The following is a 13,498-nucleotide window of genomic DNA, read 5'->3' as shown; positions in this document are numbered from 1 at the left end:
ATTTAATTGTATAATTCTTAATTAGAAAAAAAAAAACAACTTCAGATTTTATTCTGAAGCCCTATATTTCCCATTCCATTGTATGTCCACTGAAGCTTGTGAGTCAGTAACCACACCACAGTTGAATATTAAAGCAAGTATTTTGCACAATATGCAAAAAAATCATATTGTAATTTCAGTTGGAATGGTCATTTTTGCATTTAATTTTTGTTGAAAAAGACATTGAAATGATGATGATGATGGGATTTTTGTTGGGTCTTGTACCAAACAAACATGTTTCTTTACGTCTGGAGAATATGATTTGTATGGTTTTCAATTAATTGTGCCGCCGTAAGTAAAGCAGAAGAATCCTTGTTGTACATCATTTCACAAACTCCCCTGATCTCTCTGATTATTTCCCATGTCCAAATAGGAACCATGAAATCGGACTCTCTGATTAGTCCTCATCAAAGTCCCTTTCTATCTAGTAGGTGAAATCTGGTGCACAGTGCAGCTTTTGACCATTATACCAGACATACAGGAAGACGAAAACAAACTGTAAAACACCAATTTCGTTTTCTTTACAATAAATAAGGTATGCGGGTTGTGAGGACTAAGTCCAACAACCTCTACTCTTGATACACATTTTACCTCAACTGCTTTCAGTTCACACACTTCACTATCTACCACCTCAGCTGACACTTTCAGGACTTCGACTGACGTCGTTTCAGTTCTTGAACTTCAGCTGAATCCTCTCCTCCTACTTTTAGTTCTTTCACTTTAACTGACACTTTACTCAATGGTCACACTTAAGTTGGCACTCCAGCTACATGAAGTGCTTATGAATTAAACTGGACACAAACTCGTCAGTGTCTGACATCCTTGTGAGGTTGAGAATCGGTCCCATATGGCAGCGGTCTGTTCGTCATGTCAGCATGGCCAGACAGGCTTTTCTCACCACAGCAGCTGTCACTGTCTGAGGGCTGAGAGACCACTACTGTTGTTGCCCATCATAAAATCATGTTTTATAAATGCAATATTTGGCATGTTAATATCTCAACTGTCAACAGAATTTTTTGTTAACAGTGGTTAATTTAATAAGAAAGTGTTCACAGGTTTCTCTGAATAAAGTAAGGTCAGTGGTTAATGCTGTTTGGTTTTGGGCTGATAGCGCTGGTAATTCTGGTAATGAAATTACCACCTGTCCGTTTGCCAACATAGACCTGAATTTACAGCCTGGAAAGGTAAATAGAATGCGGCCGATTAACACAAGCATGTGCATGTTAGTGTGTGCACACATATGCACGTCCTGCACGTCACATTTGAGCCTGACATTAGTTGCAAGCTCCTTGAGAGTGTGACCTTTTCTGGTGCGAGTTGATAGGTCCACTAATCTTTCCAGGTTTGAGCCGCCGTATGTCCCTGCTGCTGGGTCATCGAGCTAAGTGACAAGCCATAGGTTGATGGAAAATCCATAGTGTTATTGCCATACATTACTTTTATTTGATTGGGCCTGTAGTGAGCATAATGCAGGGCTGAGGTGGGGTGCTGGTGAGGTAGCAGGGCTCTGTCAGGGTCCAGGGACCATTTGTAGCCCCTTCACCCACCCCTCCTGATTCCCGGTGACAGTGATGTATAGCCCCTGCCTACCATCCATAGGCCGGAGCCTGTGAGTGCTTGTGAGTGCTGTAAATCACTCAGTGGTATTGATTTTCCATTAGAGGTCAGCCGCTCTGAACACCTCTGACAGGGCGATCACAAACACCCCGTCATGTGTTGAGAGGGAATGTTAAAGGAAAGCAACACGAGGTCATGTGACTCTGAGAGGCAGCATGCAAGAAGTGGACGTTACCACTTTTCACTTTTATGTGTGGAGTCACTAATTTGTCTGAATGACATAATTTGCATGCAGGTTTACATTCATTTCACCACAATCCAGCCTGTGTTTGCTGGAGTCTTGCCCGTGCTCTAATAAGTACTGCTGACATATTCCTGGAGCAGAGGAGTTGTTATTGTGAGTGATGTGTCAGCACAAGTGGTGACGTGTGAGCATCTGTCACACCCTGCTGTACATACAGACCTTCAGGCACATCCCTGGTGGTGGATGAAGAGGGGCCGACATTATGCTTGTGGAACAAGCTCACTAAGTGCCTTCTGCCTACATTAGCGTGGCACTTTGTCTTGTGTAAATATAGTAGCATGTCACAGAGTTGAGTTAGGAAGAATTGTGGAGGCCCAGGCGCCGCACTCGCACAGGTTTCGCGCTCGGCCGAATAATTCAACTTAAGTTTTGTTTATTATGAGCGAATGGGCTGACTGTAGTGTTGTTCCAGCTATTATGGATGGACCTGTAATGAAAAATAAAGTGCAGAGGAAGAACTGTTTGTCCATTTCCCTCCTTTTTGACCTGTCTTTCTCTCTCTCCCCTCACAGACAGTACAGTCACATAAGCCTCACTTCTTGGCGGTGCATTGTCAAGAGGTGGGCGGGAAGAATTATGAGGAGTCCATGTCACACGTGGACAGTTTTGTCAAGTAAGTACTGGGCTCATGATCTGGTTATCTGTAGTATTTATTATGACCATAGAGGTAATAGCTGAGCAGCTTCTCTGATAAGGAAACACCCATTTGCCTTGTGGAGCAGGCGGGAATCTGTGTTAAACTGAGCGGACTGCTCCCCCCACTGGTCGCATCAAAGCTGTAAGTCAGCTCAGCAAAACGTGTCTCTTTCTGTTTCTCAGAAGGAGCCTTCCAGTGTAAATCAAGATAAATATTAACTTGATTGATTTTAATTATTTTAAATGTTGTTCAACTTGACGAACAATTGTTTGGATTTGATTTACATTTCCTAATATATCTGTGTGTGTGTGTTCTGTGCATCAGGGAGCTGTTGTCCAGTGATGCCATGAAGGAGTACAGCAGAGCTCGCGTCTACCTCGATGAGAACTACAAATCCCAGGAGCATTTCACTGTAAGTCCTGCTTCATATATTAAATAATGTGGCTCTTATTTCTCTGAAGATCACAGACTAGTTACTGCAAACAGTGTTGTCAGAATTTCACACTGCTGTAAAGCCTGGAAATCCTACAGTTAAAAGTGAATTCAACAAGAGAAGCAACTTTCCACATTTTTTAAAAATGCGTCTCTGTATCAGGGGTAGTAACAGCACCAGATATCAAGACAAGTTTATGTTAAGTAGTACATTCAGTTTTGACAGACCCCCATTTTTCCTTTGTTTTAACACCACTAACAAGGAAGTATCTCAGACAGTGATGGTGAACACGTGTCACCAGTCAAGTCATTTTGTGATCGCAGCTCTTGAATTAGGACACTGTGGTGGAATTTTTTGTTTGCTTGTGGTTGATTTGCAGTAGATAGAACAAAAACACTGTGTGTGAGCGCATGTTAGGTGTGAAAAGGCCGAATCCAACTGTCACAAACAAGGTGAGACAACGTTGACCATGGTGTTAAGTGTTTGGTTTTGAACGGCATCAAATTTGGATGTAAATTCAAGAACGCATCATCTAAGGGGGTTTGGTCTATCAACATGTGAATACAGCATAAACTAAGAACTGCAAACATAAAACAAGAGCTGCAAACATTCAGAAGCTCTTTGACCTGAAGCTGTTAAGAAATGCAACACATATGTAGGTACTTCATGGGATCTACTCATCAAGTATATTAGCAAGTAATTGCTTAGAGTAAATGGTGGCGAACAAGACTGAATATAATGTACTATGTTCCCTCGAGCTGTAGTAACAGCATACGGCCACAGGATGGCAGTAGATATCTGGAAATAATTTATTTGTCAGCGCTCAAGTTAAAATTATATGTCAAAGTTACATGTTTTGAGACTGCTTATCTTTTTCCTTTATCTTTTTTTTTTTTTTTTTCAAGATTTGTCATCAAATAATAAATTAATTATAGTTACTTTTAATGAACAAAAGCAAGTTTGAATGCAGGTCATTTTAAACCAATCAATATACAAGCTTAAAGCACTTTGGCTTAAATAGTGAAACTAAAGTCAATGCAAATATTTGAACTTGACAATACAAGTTTACACCGTCCAATGAAAGATGCATATTAATGTCCTATAATCTTCATATAAAACATTTCCTGTTTAACTGACACAATCGTAAATATTACTAACATCCATGAATCTAATAAGTCCATGTATGAAATTGTCCTTATTACAGTAGCTTTTAATCTTGGTCATTCATTTATTTACCCACAGCTCATCAGCTGTGTTGACTGTGGCCTCTTGGTGGAGCCAAATACTCAACACTAACAGCAGCAGCAGGTTTAAGCCCTGTGCTCTGTGATCATCCTGTGGATTACAGCAAGCATTGATTCAAGTGTAGTTTTATGTCTATGCTTTAATTGACAGGATGTGGGTATGTCAGATGATTATCTCTGCATTTCCCAGGTGATTATGTAGAAAAAAGGACCACAGAATAATAACACACTGATGGGCTCCTGATATGGACTGTGGTGCCAGTTGTTCTGTGATCACTGAGTTGTGTCTGTCATGCTTCTCCTCCATGTTTTCGGCCTTATCACCACGCTACACTGCACCTCCACAAACGCTCATAAATCACAGCACCCGCTGAGTCGCATTTGCTCTTTTCAAAAAAATATTACAAACATTGGCCTTTAGAAAATATAATCATCTGCCATTTCATATAAGCGCCGCTAATATCCCAGCATTATGAGCTGTTTATTTAATGGTGTTTGTCTATAGATTAACCTTTTTGTTGTGTTCTCATTTTCATCAAATAGAGATGGGAGTTTGTGCTTCTCTTTGTGAACCAGTCAGTGGAAAGAGAAACATCTGATGTGCTTTCTATGATGTTGATATTGAAATCCTGGCAACAGTAAATATGAATAGACTCTTTCTCACACAGGGCTTGGCATTTAGCTTTGATGACATCACCCATATTTGTTTTCTCAGTCTTCGATTTTTTTTCTCCCCCCGTGCTCCGGGGATAATTGTTTGTTGTCTGCCCCCGCCTGTCAATTTTCAGATAATGTAAGTGGGAACACATTTCTGGGTCCACTTTGTATGAGTGTGTGTGTGTGTTTTGTTGTGTTTTTGTGTGCAGTTAAATGTGTGTGTGTGTGTGTGTCTGTGTTGGAAGTAGACAAGTGAATGTTTTGGATGAGCAGGAGTATAGTAATGTAGCGAGTGTATGGTAAAGGCCGGTCACATTGTTTACATGCCTGCCCAGTGTGAGAGTGTGTTTGAACTGTGTCAGTGACAGAGAGGAATGTGATTGATAAATGAATGTGTGAACTTCAGTTATGAGAGACCCTTTGTTTATTACAACTGCGATTAAAGCTGAAGAATTACTCAATCAATTGGGTGATGGACACAAACGTATTCAGCATTTTTTTTCTAAGCAAAAATGACAGAAAAAATCAGAGGTGTGAATATTTGATGCATTTCTATGACAGTAAATTTAATTGTTGATTTGTGAAAAGAAGGATCTGGGGAATTGTGAAGACTTTATTAGTATTTTCTGACATCTAATGGACCAAAGACTAATTGAGAAAATAATTGTCATATCATTGGTAATAAAATTGAATCATTAGTAAAGTCCTAATTGTGATTAAATTTGAAGAAATGTCTATTTAACAAGTGGACTTGTTAAATAGACTAATTAAAATAAGTGGACTAATTAAAATACTGTAGAACAGATCAACCAAAAGTTTGAAATTCTAGAGACAGTTAAAAAATCAATTAATTTGTCAGAAAAGTGAATCTGAAATTAACATTTGCATTATTTATTGAGGAAAAACATCTGACATATTACCCATCAAATCCAACACAATCAAAAGTTCAGCGTAGAGGCAGGAAGAAGCTGTAGCCTTGTTTGTTTCTTATGTGTTAATTCCCTCAGATTATACATGCTGATAATTTCTTGATGTTGAAATGCTACATGTCGCACCTTGATGCTGAATCCGAACAATGAGAAGTGCAGGCGAGCTGGAGCTCCTCCTCTCCTCCCAGAGGAAGGCAGCTGTGATGGGGAAGAGCTTGACTGACACGTCCCCCCTACGGCTGAGCCCAGGCCTGGTGTTTTACAGCCCTGTTAAGGTATACAGCAGGTAAAATGTCAATTAGGAAGGCCCGCCCTGATAACTCAACTCCCAATCCACTTGTTCTTGGCCATTAATATTTATCGTGGGCCTGGCCCTGGAGCTGCAGCCCATGTCATCTGGAATGATGTGCGCTTATGTTCCCGCTTCCTGACACACACTCTGGTTCTCTGGTGTCTGTGCAGTTTAACAGAAACGCCTGCAAAAGCTTCATGCACAAACACACGCACACATACCACTGTTACACGGTCTAATCAAGCAATGCACACACACAAGACAGTGACACACAGCAGCACACACTGCCTCCTCAGCCCTCAGTTGTTCCAGGGCATTTTAATGGGAAATTAAAGGCATCCCTCATGTCTGTGGTCTGCAGGACAGGAATGAGAGCAGCGACAGAGGATAAATCAGGCTCTGTGGCTTGACAGGACTCTGCTGTCTCCTTTTACCCCATGGCTGTGTGTGTGTGTGTGTGTGTATGTGTCTGTGTGTTCTTGCAAACGTTTTAACCCTCGGAGACAGTGTTATAGTATCCAAGCACTTTGTCCCATCTCATTTGTGTCATGAATCTAGTAACACTCACACTGAAAGTTCAAATCAAGCTGTTGTGCATGTTTGCAGTTTTTCATTTAATTAACGTCAAACAGAGTCATTGTCTTATGTCAGAATCCACCTGCAGATTGTGAAGAGGCTGCAAATAAAAAGCAGGTAACAGTCAGGTGTGAATCCGCACAGGTTTAGATTTGATTGTAGTGTGGTCGCAGTGGGCATGTATAGTAATGTTACACTGTTAGGAATAAGGAGGTATAACTGTTAGGCTGCATGTGAACTTAATTTAACTCAACATTAAATTAATTTAATGTGAAGTAACTTGCATTTTAAATGACCAAGGTGGTGTCTCCTCTGAAGTAAATTGGCAACAACACATTTACAGTGAACAAGCTCCTGTAAGACGGTCAGATAATTGGAGGAGCACAGGGTGGCATACAGTGGGAGTCAAAATTCTAATTTGTATATAATCTGATTTCATAAAAAATGCATTTGAAGAGCAGTACAGCAAATGAAAGGAACAGGAAAAACTACATGCTTACAGGGAACTTCATAATGCTTCGTATAGTAGATTTGTTGTATGCAGCGCTTACAATGATGAAAACGGCTTTTTAAGTCTAAGATAAAAACAATTTGATTTTGTAAATACAGATGATGCACAGAAGACTGAGTTTGCTGTTGAAATATGAAACATTTAATTTAGCCACTTCCTTGGAGAAATGAAAAGAAAAAGCTCTTTGTAGGGATAAACTTTTTACAGCGTTTTTCATTCAACTGCTGTTTGGTGATTCAAGCGATTTCAATTTTCTCACATATATATACGTAATTAACTGTAAATTCTTATTATTTTATAACTTAGGGTTTTAGTTTGGTTTTGTACCTGCAGAAGATAAAATGTGGTGTTTCTAATCCCCATGCAGGACATGCAAAGAAAAACTAAGAAACTACTCAACAGTAATGATTAGGACACAAATAAATTATGGTATGAGAAACAACAAAAGTGTCTTGAGTCGTGGATACAAGTCTCAGTCCAGCAGATAAACTGTTCCCTTCTTTTTTCGTGCATAAATAGTGATTGCAGTCCCATCAGATTTAGAGTCTGCTCTCAAGCTCATTTTGTTGCGGCCGCCAGAGGAGAAAGTTTCCTTGTCAGAAGTGGATCATAAATCAGCAGTGACAGTGTAGAACAGACCCATGCAGGTTAAACAAAAGACACACACACAAAAAAAACGAATCATTATTGAGGCTTTGAGTCTTTTAAAAGAGAAGTTGCTGATTTCACCCCTTCAACAGCCACATGTTGAGTCCATGAGAAACCCCACCTCTAGTCACTTATCTTAAATTTACGTCTTTCAGCAAAATGATTAACAGCATCAGTGTCTAATTTTTGCCTTTCCTGCTCAGTCTGCGTCCTGATCTCTGGTCAGCAGAGCAGCCCAGTCAGTTGCTTCCAGCAGCTCAGCCTCACTCTGCTCCAGAGGTGAGTCTTTCATTCTCGAGCAGGCAGCGTGCTGTAATGCAATCATCAGTACCGCTCTGCTCGGCCAGGAATTTATGAACACTTAGTGTCCCTCTGTGCTGACAGGGCCTCAGCGTGAGTGCGTTTACGGTATTGCCTAGAAATGCGTGTCACTCGCATTTATCGCCTTGTTTTTTTTTTTCTTTATAACTCCGTCTTATATCACCCCCCTGTTCCACCTTTTTTATGACGAAACAAAACTGGGTTGCATATAGAGATTATATACTTTCCAGAGAAAGTGGGGTCATAGAGAAGGGGTCTCTGTGCACAGTCTGTTGGTTTTTACACACAGGAGTTAACTAGCAGGAGCAGCCCTCCTCCTCCTCTGTGCTCTGTGTTTAAAAAGACTGCAGCAGGCATATAAAGCAGGTTAAAATATTGCAAACTAAATCTAAGGAGAGCTCCTATTTCAATACGGTGAGAAGTACGGCACTGACTGAGGCCACTTGAATGGAGTAGATGTCAGCTTGGTAATATCGCCGGGCCATAACTCTCCTCGGCCATCAGTCATACTCTCAGGGCAGACATAAGTGCATACACACACGCACTCACACATACACATAGTGTCAAAGCCTAACAAACACCCACGCAGGAACGCACATCGAAAAACACACACACTCTGGACATGTGTTGAGGGACAATCAATGAAACTGCCATCAGACTTGAGTTATGAGGCAGAGAGAGTGGGCATTCCCCATGTGAAAATATTTTGACCGAAAATGTAGATATAATTAATGGATTGTGTAAAGAGGTGGAGAAATTGATGCATTTATTATGAGGAGTCAGATCTGTAGAACTGAGCCTCCTGCCCTCCTGGATAACCCCTGCACTGGACCTGAGCTGCTCTCTCACACACACACACACGCACACACACACAGAGAGAGAGAGACAGGTAAACACTTTATCAGAGCGCTGTTTATGAGGAGAAGCTTGTGTGTGTGTGTGTGTGTGTGTGTGTGTGTGTGTTTTGATGGGATGTAGCCGAGGGAAGTAAATCAGTTGTGTTAGAGGTGGAGGTGTTGTTGTCCTGTTGTGTGGGTGGGGGGTTGTGGTGGTGAGTGTATGTGTTGGGTGTGGGGTGGGGTGCACAGATAATGATGTGATTCCAGCATGAGGCGGGCCGGGTGTACCTCGCCACCGTCCATTATGATGTGCGGCCCCCAGCCACCGAGGGGGCAGAGTGAAGGTGAGCCTGTCATATCGATCTTTTTAGTGCTAAAATATGAGCCACTTTACTCTGCTCCCCGGCGCAGTGATGTGAAAAATAATAACTCGGACCCAAATTAAAAATATTGATCGCTTAGGAGGTGTTGAGAGCAAATAAACACCCTCTGAAGGATTTTTATCCTCCCTTCACCTCTTACCCCCCCCTCCCTCTCTCCTTCGTCTTGTCCCTCCCCGCCCAGTGAAAGGGCCAGGTCAGGGCTGGTGGCGAGCTGAACTGTTAAAAAAAAAAAAAAAAAAAAAAAAATCCCACCATCTTGTTGTTCAGTCGCCTTCATAGCACCCACCGACCAGCCTCTTGATGCTCTTTATTGTTCACAGGCACAAATCAACAAGCAACCGTCTTTTCAGCTACTCTCGAACACTGATTGATCGGGTTTTGACTTCATAATCTGGCATTAGCTCGGCTCTATTCAGGTACCCCCACCCTCCTCCTCCTGAGTCATAATTTTTTGCACATCCGAGCTTGACTTTTTTATTCCTTCCCGCGGTAACAGATGAGCTGACACGGGGCCATCAAACGGGTGGGAAAACAATTGCCACAAGGTTAATTTTATTGCCTGCTCCATGCATTTGTGAGCAGGCGGGAGGTGTCCTCTGCCCGGGTCCTGATGAATGGCCGCGCCGAGCGGGCAGGAATGAAAATGAGAGGGGAGAGGCCAGGCATAGGAAGCACAGAGTCCCGCCGCTCCCACCTGAAATTGAAATTTTTCTGACATGCTCAAAATTGGTATTCTGATATATATAAGAGAGGCAATGTTCCATTTAGTTTGATGATGAAAGCCGTCATGTGTCCCAGTCAATTGCATTTACGACACCCACTTTACCTCAGACATCTGAAGAAGGTTAATTTCCGCTCATCCTAAATGGCGGATGTCAGATTGTCCAGAGTCTGTAGAAAATAAACTACTTAGTGTATCTAAATGCTGTCGTAATACTTGGCCGTCCTGGTTGTAGCACTATTGATTGTCCACAAGGACGTTTGCTCTGTTTTGAGGCCAAGGCGCGATGAATAGATATTTGATGGAGCGTGGAGAGCGGGGCTGGACCAGCATCTGTATCTCAGTGCTGTGTCAGTGGGGATGAGTGCCAGGCGTCGGGGAGAATCACATGCTGCCTGTTGACATCAGTGAGAGGGAGCGGGGCCGGAGCTGGCGATATCTCCGGTTCCCCACTTGAGCTGGGTCCTCCTGCTGAAAGCTCACTCCTGTCTGCTGGCTTCAGGCCCTCACTGTGTGTGTGTGTGTGTGTGTGTGTGTGTGTGTGTGTGTGTGTGTGCTCATACGTGTATGTCTGTGTAGCATTACTGATATAGGGCCATCACTGGCCAGCACTTTGTCCATACGTATCGATTCTTCCTCCGCCACCAGCTACAGCCTCTTCATTTGCATGGCCCAGCTGACCCAGGCAGTCAGTGGCCATTATATTCCCATTAGCTAATCTCTCAGCTTTGATTTCCATAATCCTCTGTCTATTGAGAGCCCTCACAGCTCTCACAGCCCCACTCTCCAAGGAGGAAAAAAAAGACCCCCACCCACCGCATCCCACTCACTAAACTGTCTCAAAAACCTGCACAGCAACATGCATCATACACAAACACACATACATATGTGTATTTAGACATTGCAGTGATGCCCTGTTTTTGTGTTATACTGATGTTTATTGCCAGTGTTCAGATGTTTAACTCAAGTAAAAGTAGCAGAACAACATATCACAAATAAAAATCCTCCATGCAAAGTTTTACTTAAGCAAGTAACAGACATTTTATGTCCAAAATATAGAGTGGCCTGTTTTATCATATGTATGTTGCTAATGAGTTATTAACATGAGAGCAATTTTTATTTATTTGTTTTCACAGTACATCAAGAACAAACCGAAAAACACACGTTCACAACCAAATATGAAATTGACAGTGGAGTCGTCTGGAGATATTTAAATATTCACACAACAATTTTAATTAGGCATTCATGCTCCATTTTTTCCAGTTCTCTCTGACTCTCTGGGTTACGCCTTTATTTTAAAGCGACACTGGAGAAAGATACAGCAAAGGTCCGTAGCTATAAACCAGGACACAGTTCATGGTCAGCGTTTCAACTTTAATCTAAACTCCTAATTCACGGGCTGCATCCTATCAGTGGTGTGAAATAAATTCTTCTTGAATGTTGAGAGTTGCTAGTTCTGCGAGGAGTTGCAGGTGTGGTGTGATGAATCCGATCTCTTTAATTCATGCAGCACGGAGAGAAGACCCTAACATGGTTGTTCTGTACAGACTTCCAGTGTGTCTGTTCTTTCTGATATACCGTCTCTGACTTGTGACAAGGTTGGCTCAGTCAGTCATACGTTCAGGTGTTAAATCACGCCGTCCTCTGTACAATGAGCCTTTGGTGGTAACTTCTCAGCTGCATCTCATGTGACATCCTCACATTCAAGCCCATATGACACTAAATCAGTCCATTAATTCCTGAATGTATTAATGTTCATTTCCCACAGTCTGAATTGAACTTTTTTAGCATGAAACTATCTCTTTGTGTCACACACTGCAGCTCATAAAAGACAGTTTTGCACAAAATGAGGACAGTGTCCGTCCCCCATAATGTATATATTATATTATCCTCTAGTATCTGTTACACTGTGAAGAAGGGATTTTAGTGCCTTTAATCTCCTATTTAGCTACATGTGTTTAAGCCTTTAGTTTGAAAACTAATCACTAATGCTATCACCAGCGCTTGCCAATAGGATACAGTGAAGTGGATCAGCTGTCTACAGCTAACACACTCATCTCCCACACCTCCATCCCAGGAGCATCCACTCATCTTCTCCTGGAGGAAACATCCAGTGTGCCAGGACAAATTGACCTTAATCACCCTCAGCAGAGTTCTGTCAGGGCGATAGCCTCCATTGATCAAAGAGGACCTACCACCTACCGCCCACGCTCACACACACCCTTAACACCCCGTCCTCTCCAAATGAGCTGATAATTAATAAGGGCTAGCTCTGCAAACACCAGTCAACAGACAGCATGATGGATCGGACAGCTTGGATGCAAACCAATACAATGCCAAGCTTTTCTCCGGCCCCCTGAAAGGCCCCTGGGTGTCCTTTACCCTGCATGATCAGGCATGCATATGAGCACACCACCCTGCTAATTAAATACCCACAGGTTGTCCTTGTTTTTCAGAAGGGATGCTTTCTATCTGTTCACTATTGGCATGTATTTAATAATTCATGGAGCTGCATCACTGAGGACACAGCTCAGGTTTTGTGCTGAAGTGTTGCAGACTGTGCGATGAAGTCAGTTACATTTTATGGATTTAATAGCTCACAGTGCACAGTGTTCACTTGCTTCAGAGAAAAGACATCTGACGTTTTCTGCATCTTTCTGATTGTTGACGAAATGCTTCTAAACCTGCACCTACGTCCTAAATGCCGATCGTGTATGATAAATATGGTGCACATTAATAATAATTAGCTCTCAGATTATTCTCAACATTCATCTGAGGGGATCGCACCGCTGTGGGACATTTGCCGTGGAGCTGCCAAATAACTACAGCTCCGGGCGATTTCCTCTGACTGTCACCCAGGTGGTTCAACAACAGTGACAACAGCATTACAGAATTATCCCGTGGAGTGACAGCTGTCCGCTTCTTTTGCTGACACATCCGTGTCTGATGTGATCCACTGTGCTAATGGCTTCCTTTTAATCACTGCTCTTCCTCTTGTTTTGTCGACACGTTAGCTGCTAATTGTGAGAGATGGGCATTTCCCGCAGAGGGAAATTCTGTTAGCTGCTTCACTAGACTGACTCGGGGCCTCACTGGATGGACAGCTAGTCACCAGTGACAGTTAATGGAATTGTCCTGTGTTTCTTTGTCGTTTGGACTCAGCGTATGTGTTAGAGAAAATGGGGAAAACGAAGATGCAGAAAGTGGAAAGTGCAGCTGATTCTTAATGATGTTAGGTGCCATCTCTGTAAGGCTCCAGTTGCAGTAGGAAGCTGTGGTTGTCTGTGCCCCGTGTGGCCCCTGACCGGAGTGCCTGGGTGTAATTGGTGCATCTGGGTCTAAAAGGAGTGGAGGGTCGCCGGCTATGGGCTGTGAGCCTGTCATAATAACAACCAACAATGTGATCA

General features: G+C 42.4%; 1 protein-coding gene across 2 annotated transcripts in view; it reads left to right on the top strand.

Annotated features, from left to right (window-relative positions):
• Window positions 1–13,498, top strand: part of inpp5a (inositol polyphosphate-5-phosphatase A) — a 137,713-nt gene that overhangs the window by 47,880 nt on the left and 76,335 nt on the right. For both annotated transcript variants that reach the window (XM_023425875.2, XM_023425876.2), the window contains exons 3-4: window positions 2,413–2,513; window positions 2,862–2,949. In XM_023425875.2, coding sequence (XP_023281643.1) covers window positions 2,413–2,513; window positions 2,862–2,949 — 189 coding nt within the window. The remainder of the gene's footprint in view (window positions 1–2,412; window positions 2,514–2,861; window positions 2,950–13,498) is intronic.

The sequence above is a fragment of the Seriola lalandi genome, unplaced genomic scaffold, assembly GCF_002814215.2.
Source record: "Seriola lalandi dorsalis isolate HSWRI2012SDOR001 ecotype SW California unplaced genomic scaffold, Sedor1 jcf7180002054795, whole genome shotgun sequence".
Lineage (NCBI taxonomy): Eukaryota > Metazoa > Chordata > Actinopteri > Carangiformes > Carangidae > Seriola > Seriola lalandi.
Note: the sequence above shows the minus strand (reverse complement) of the source record. Positions and strands in the feature narration are given on the sequence as shown.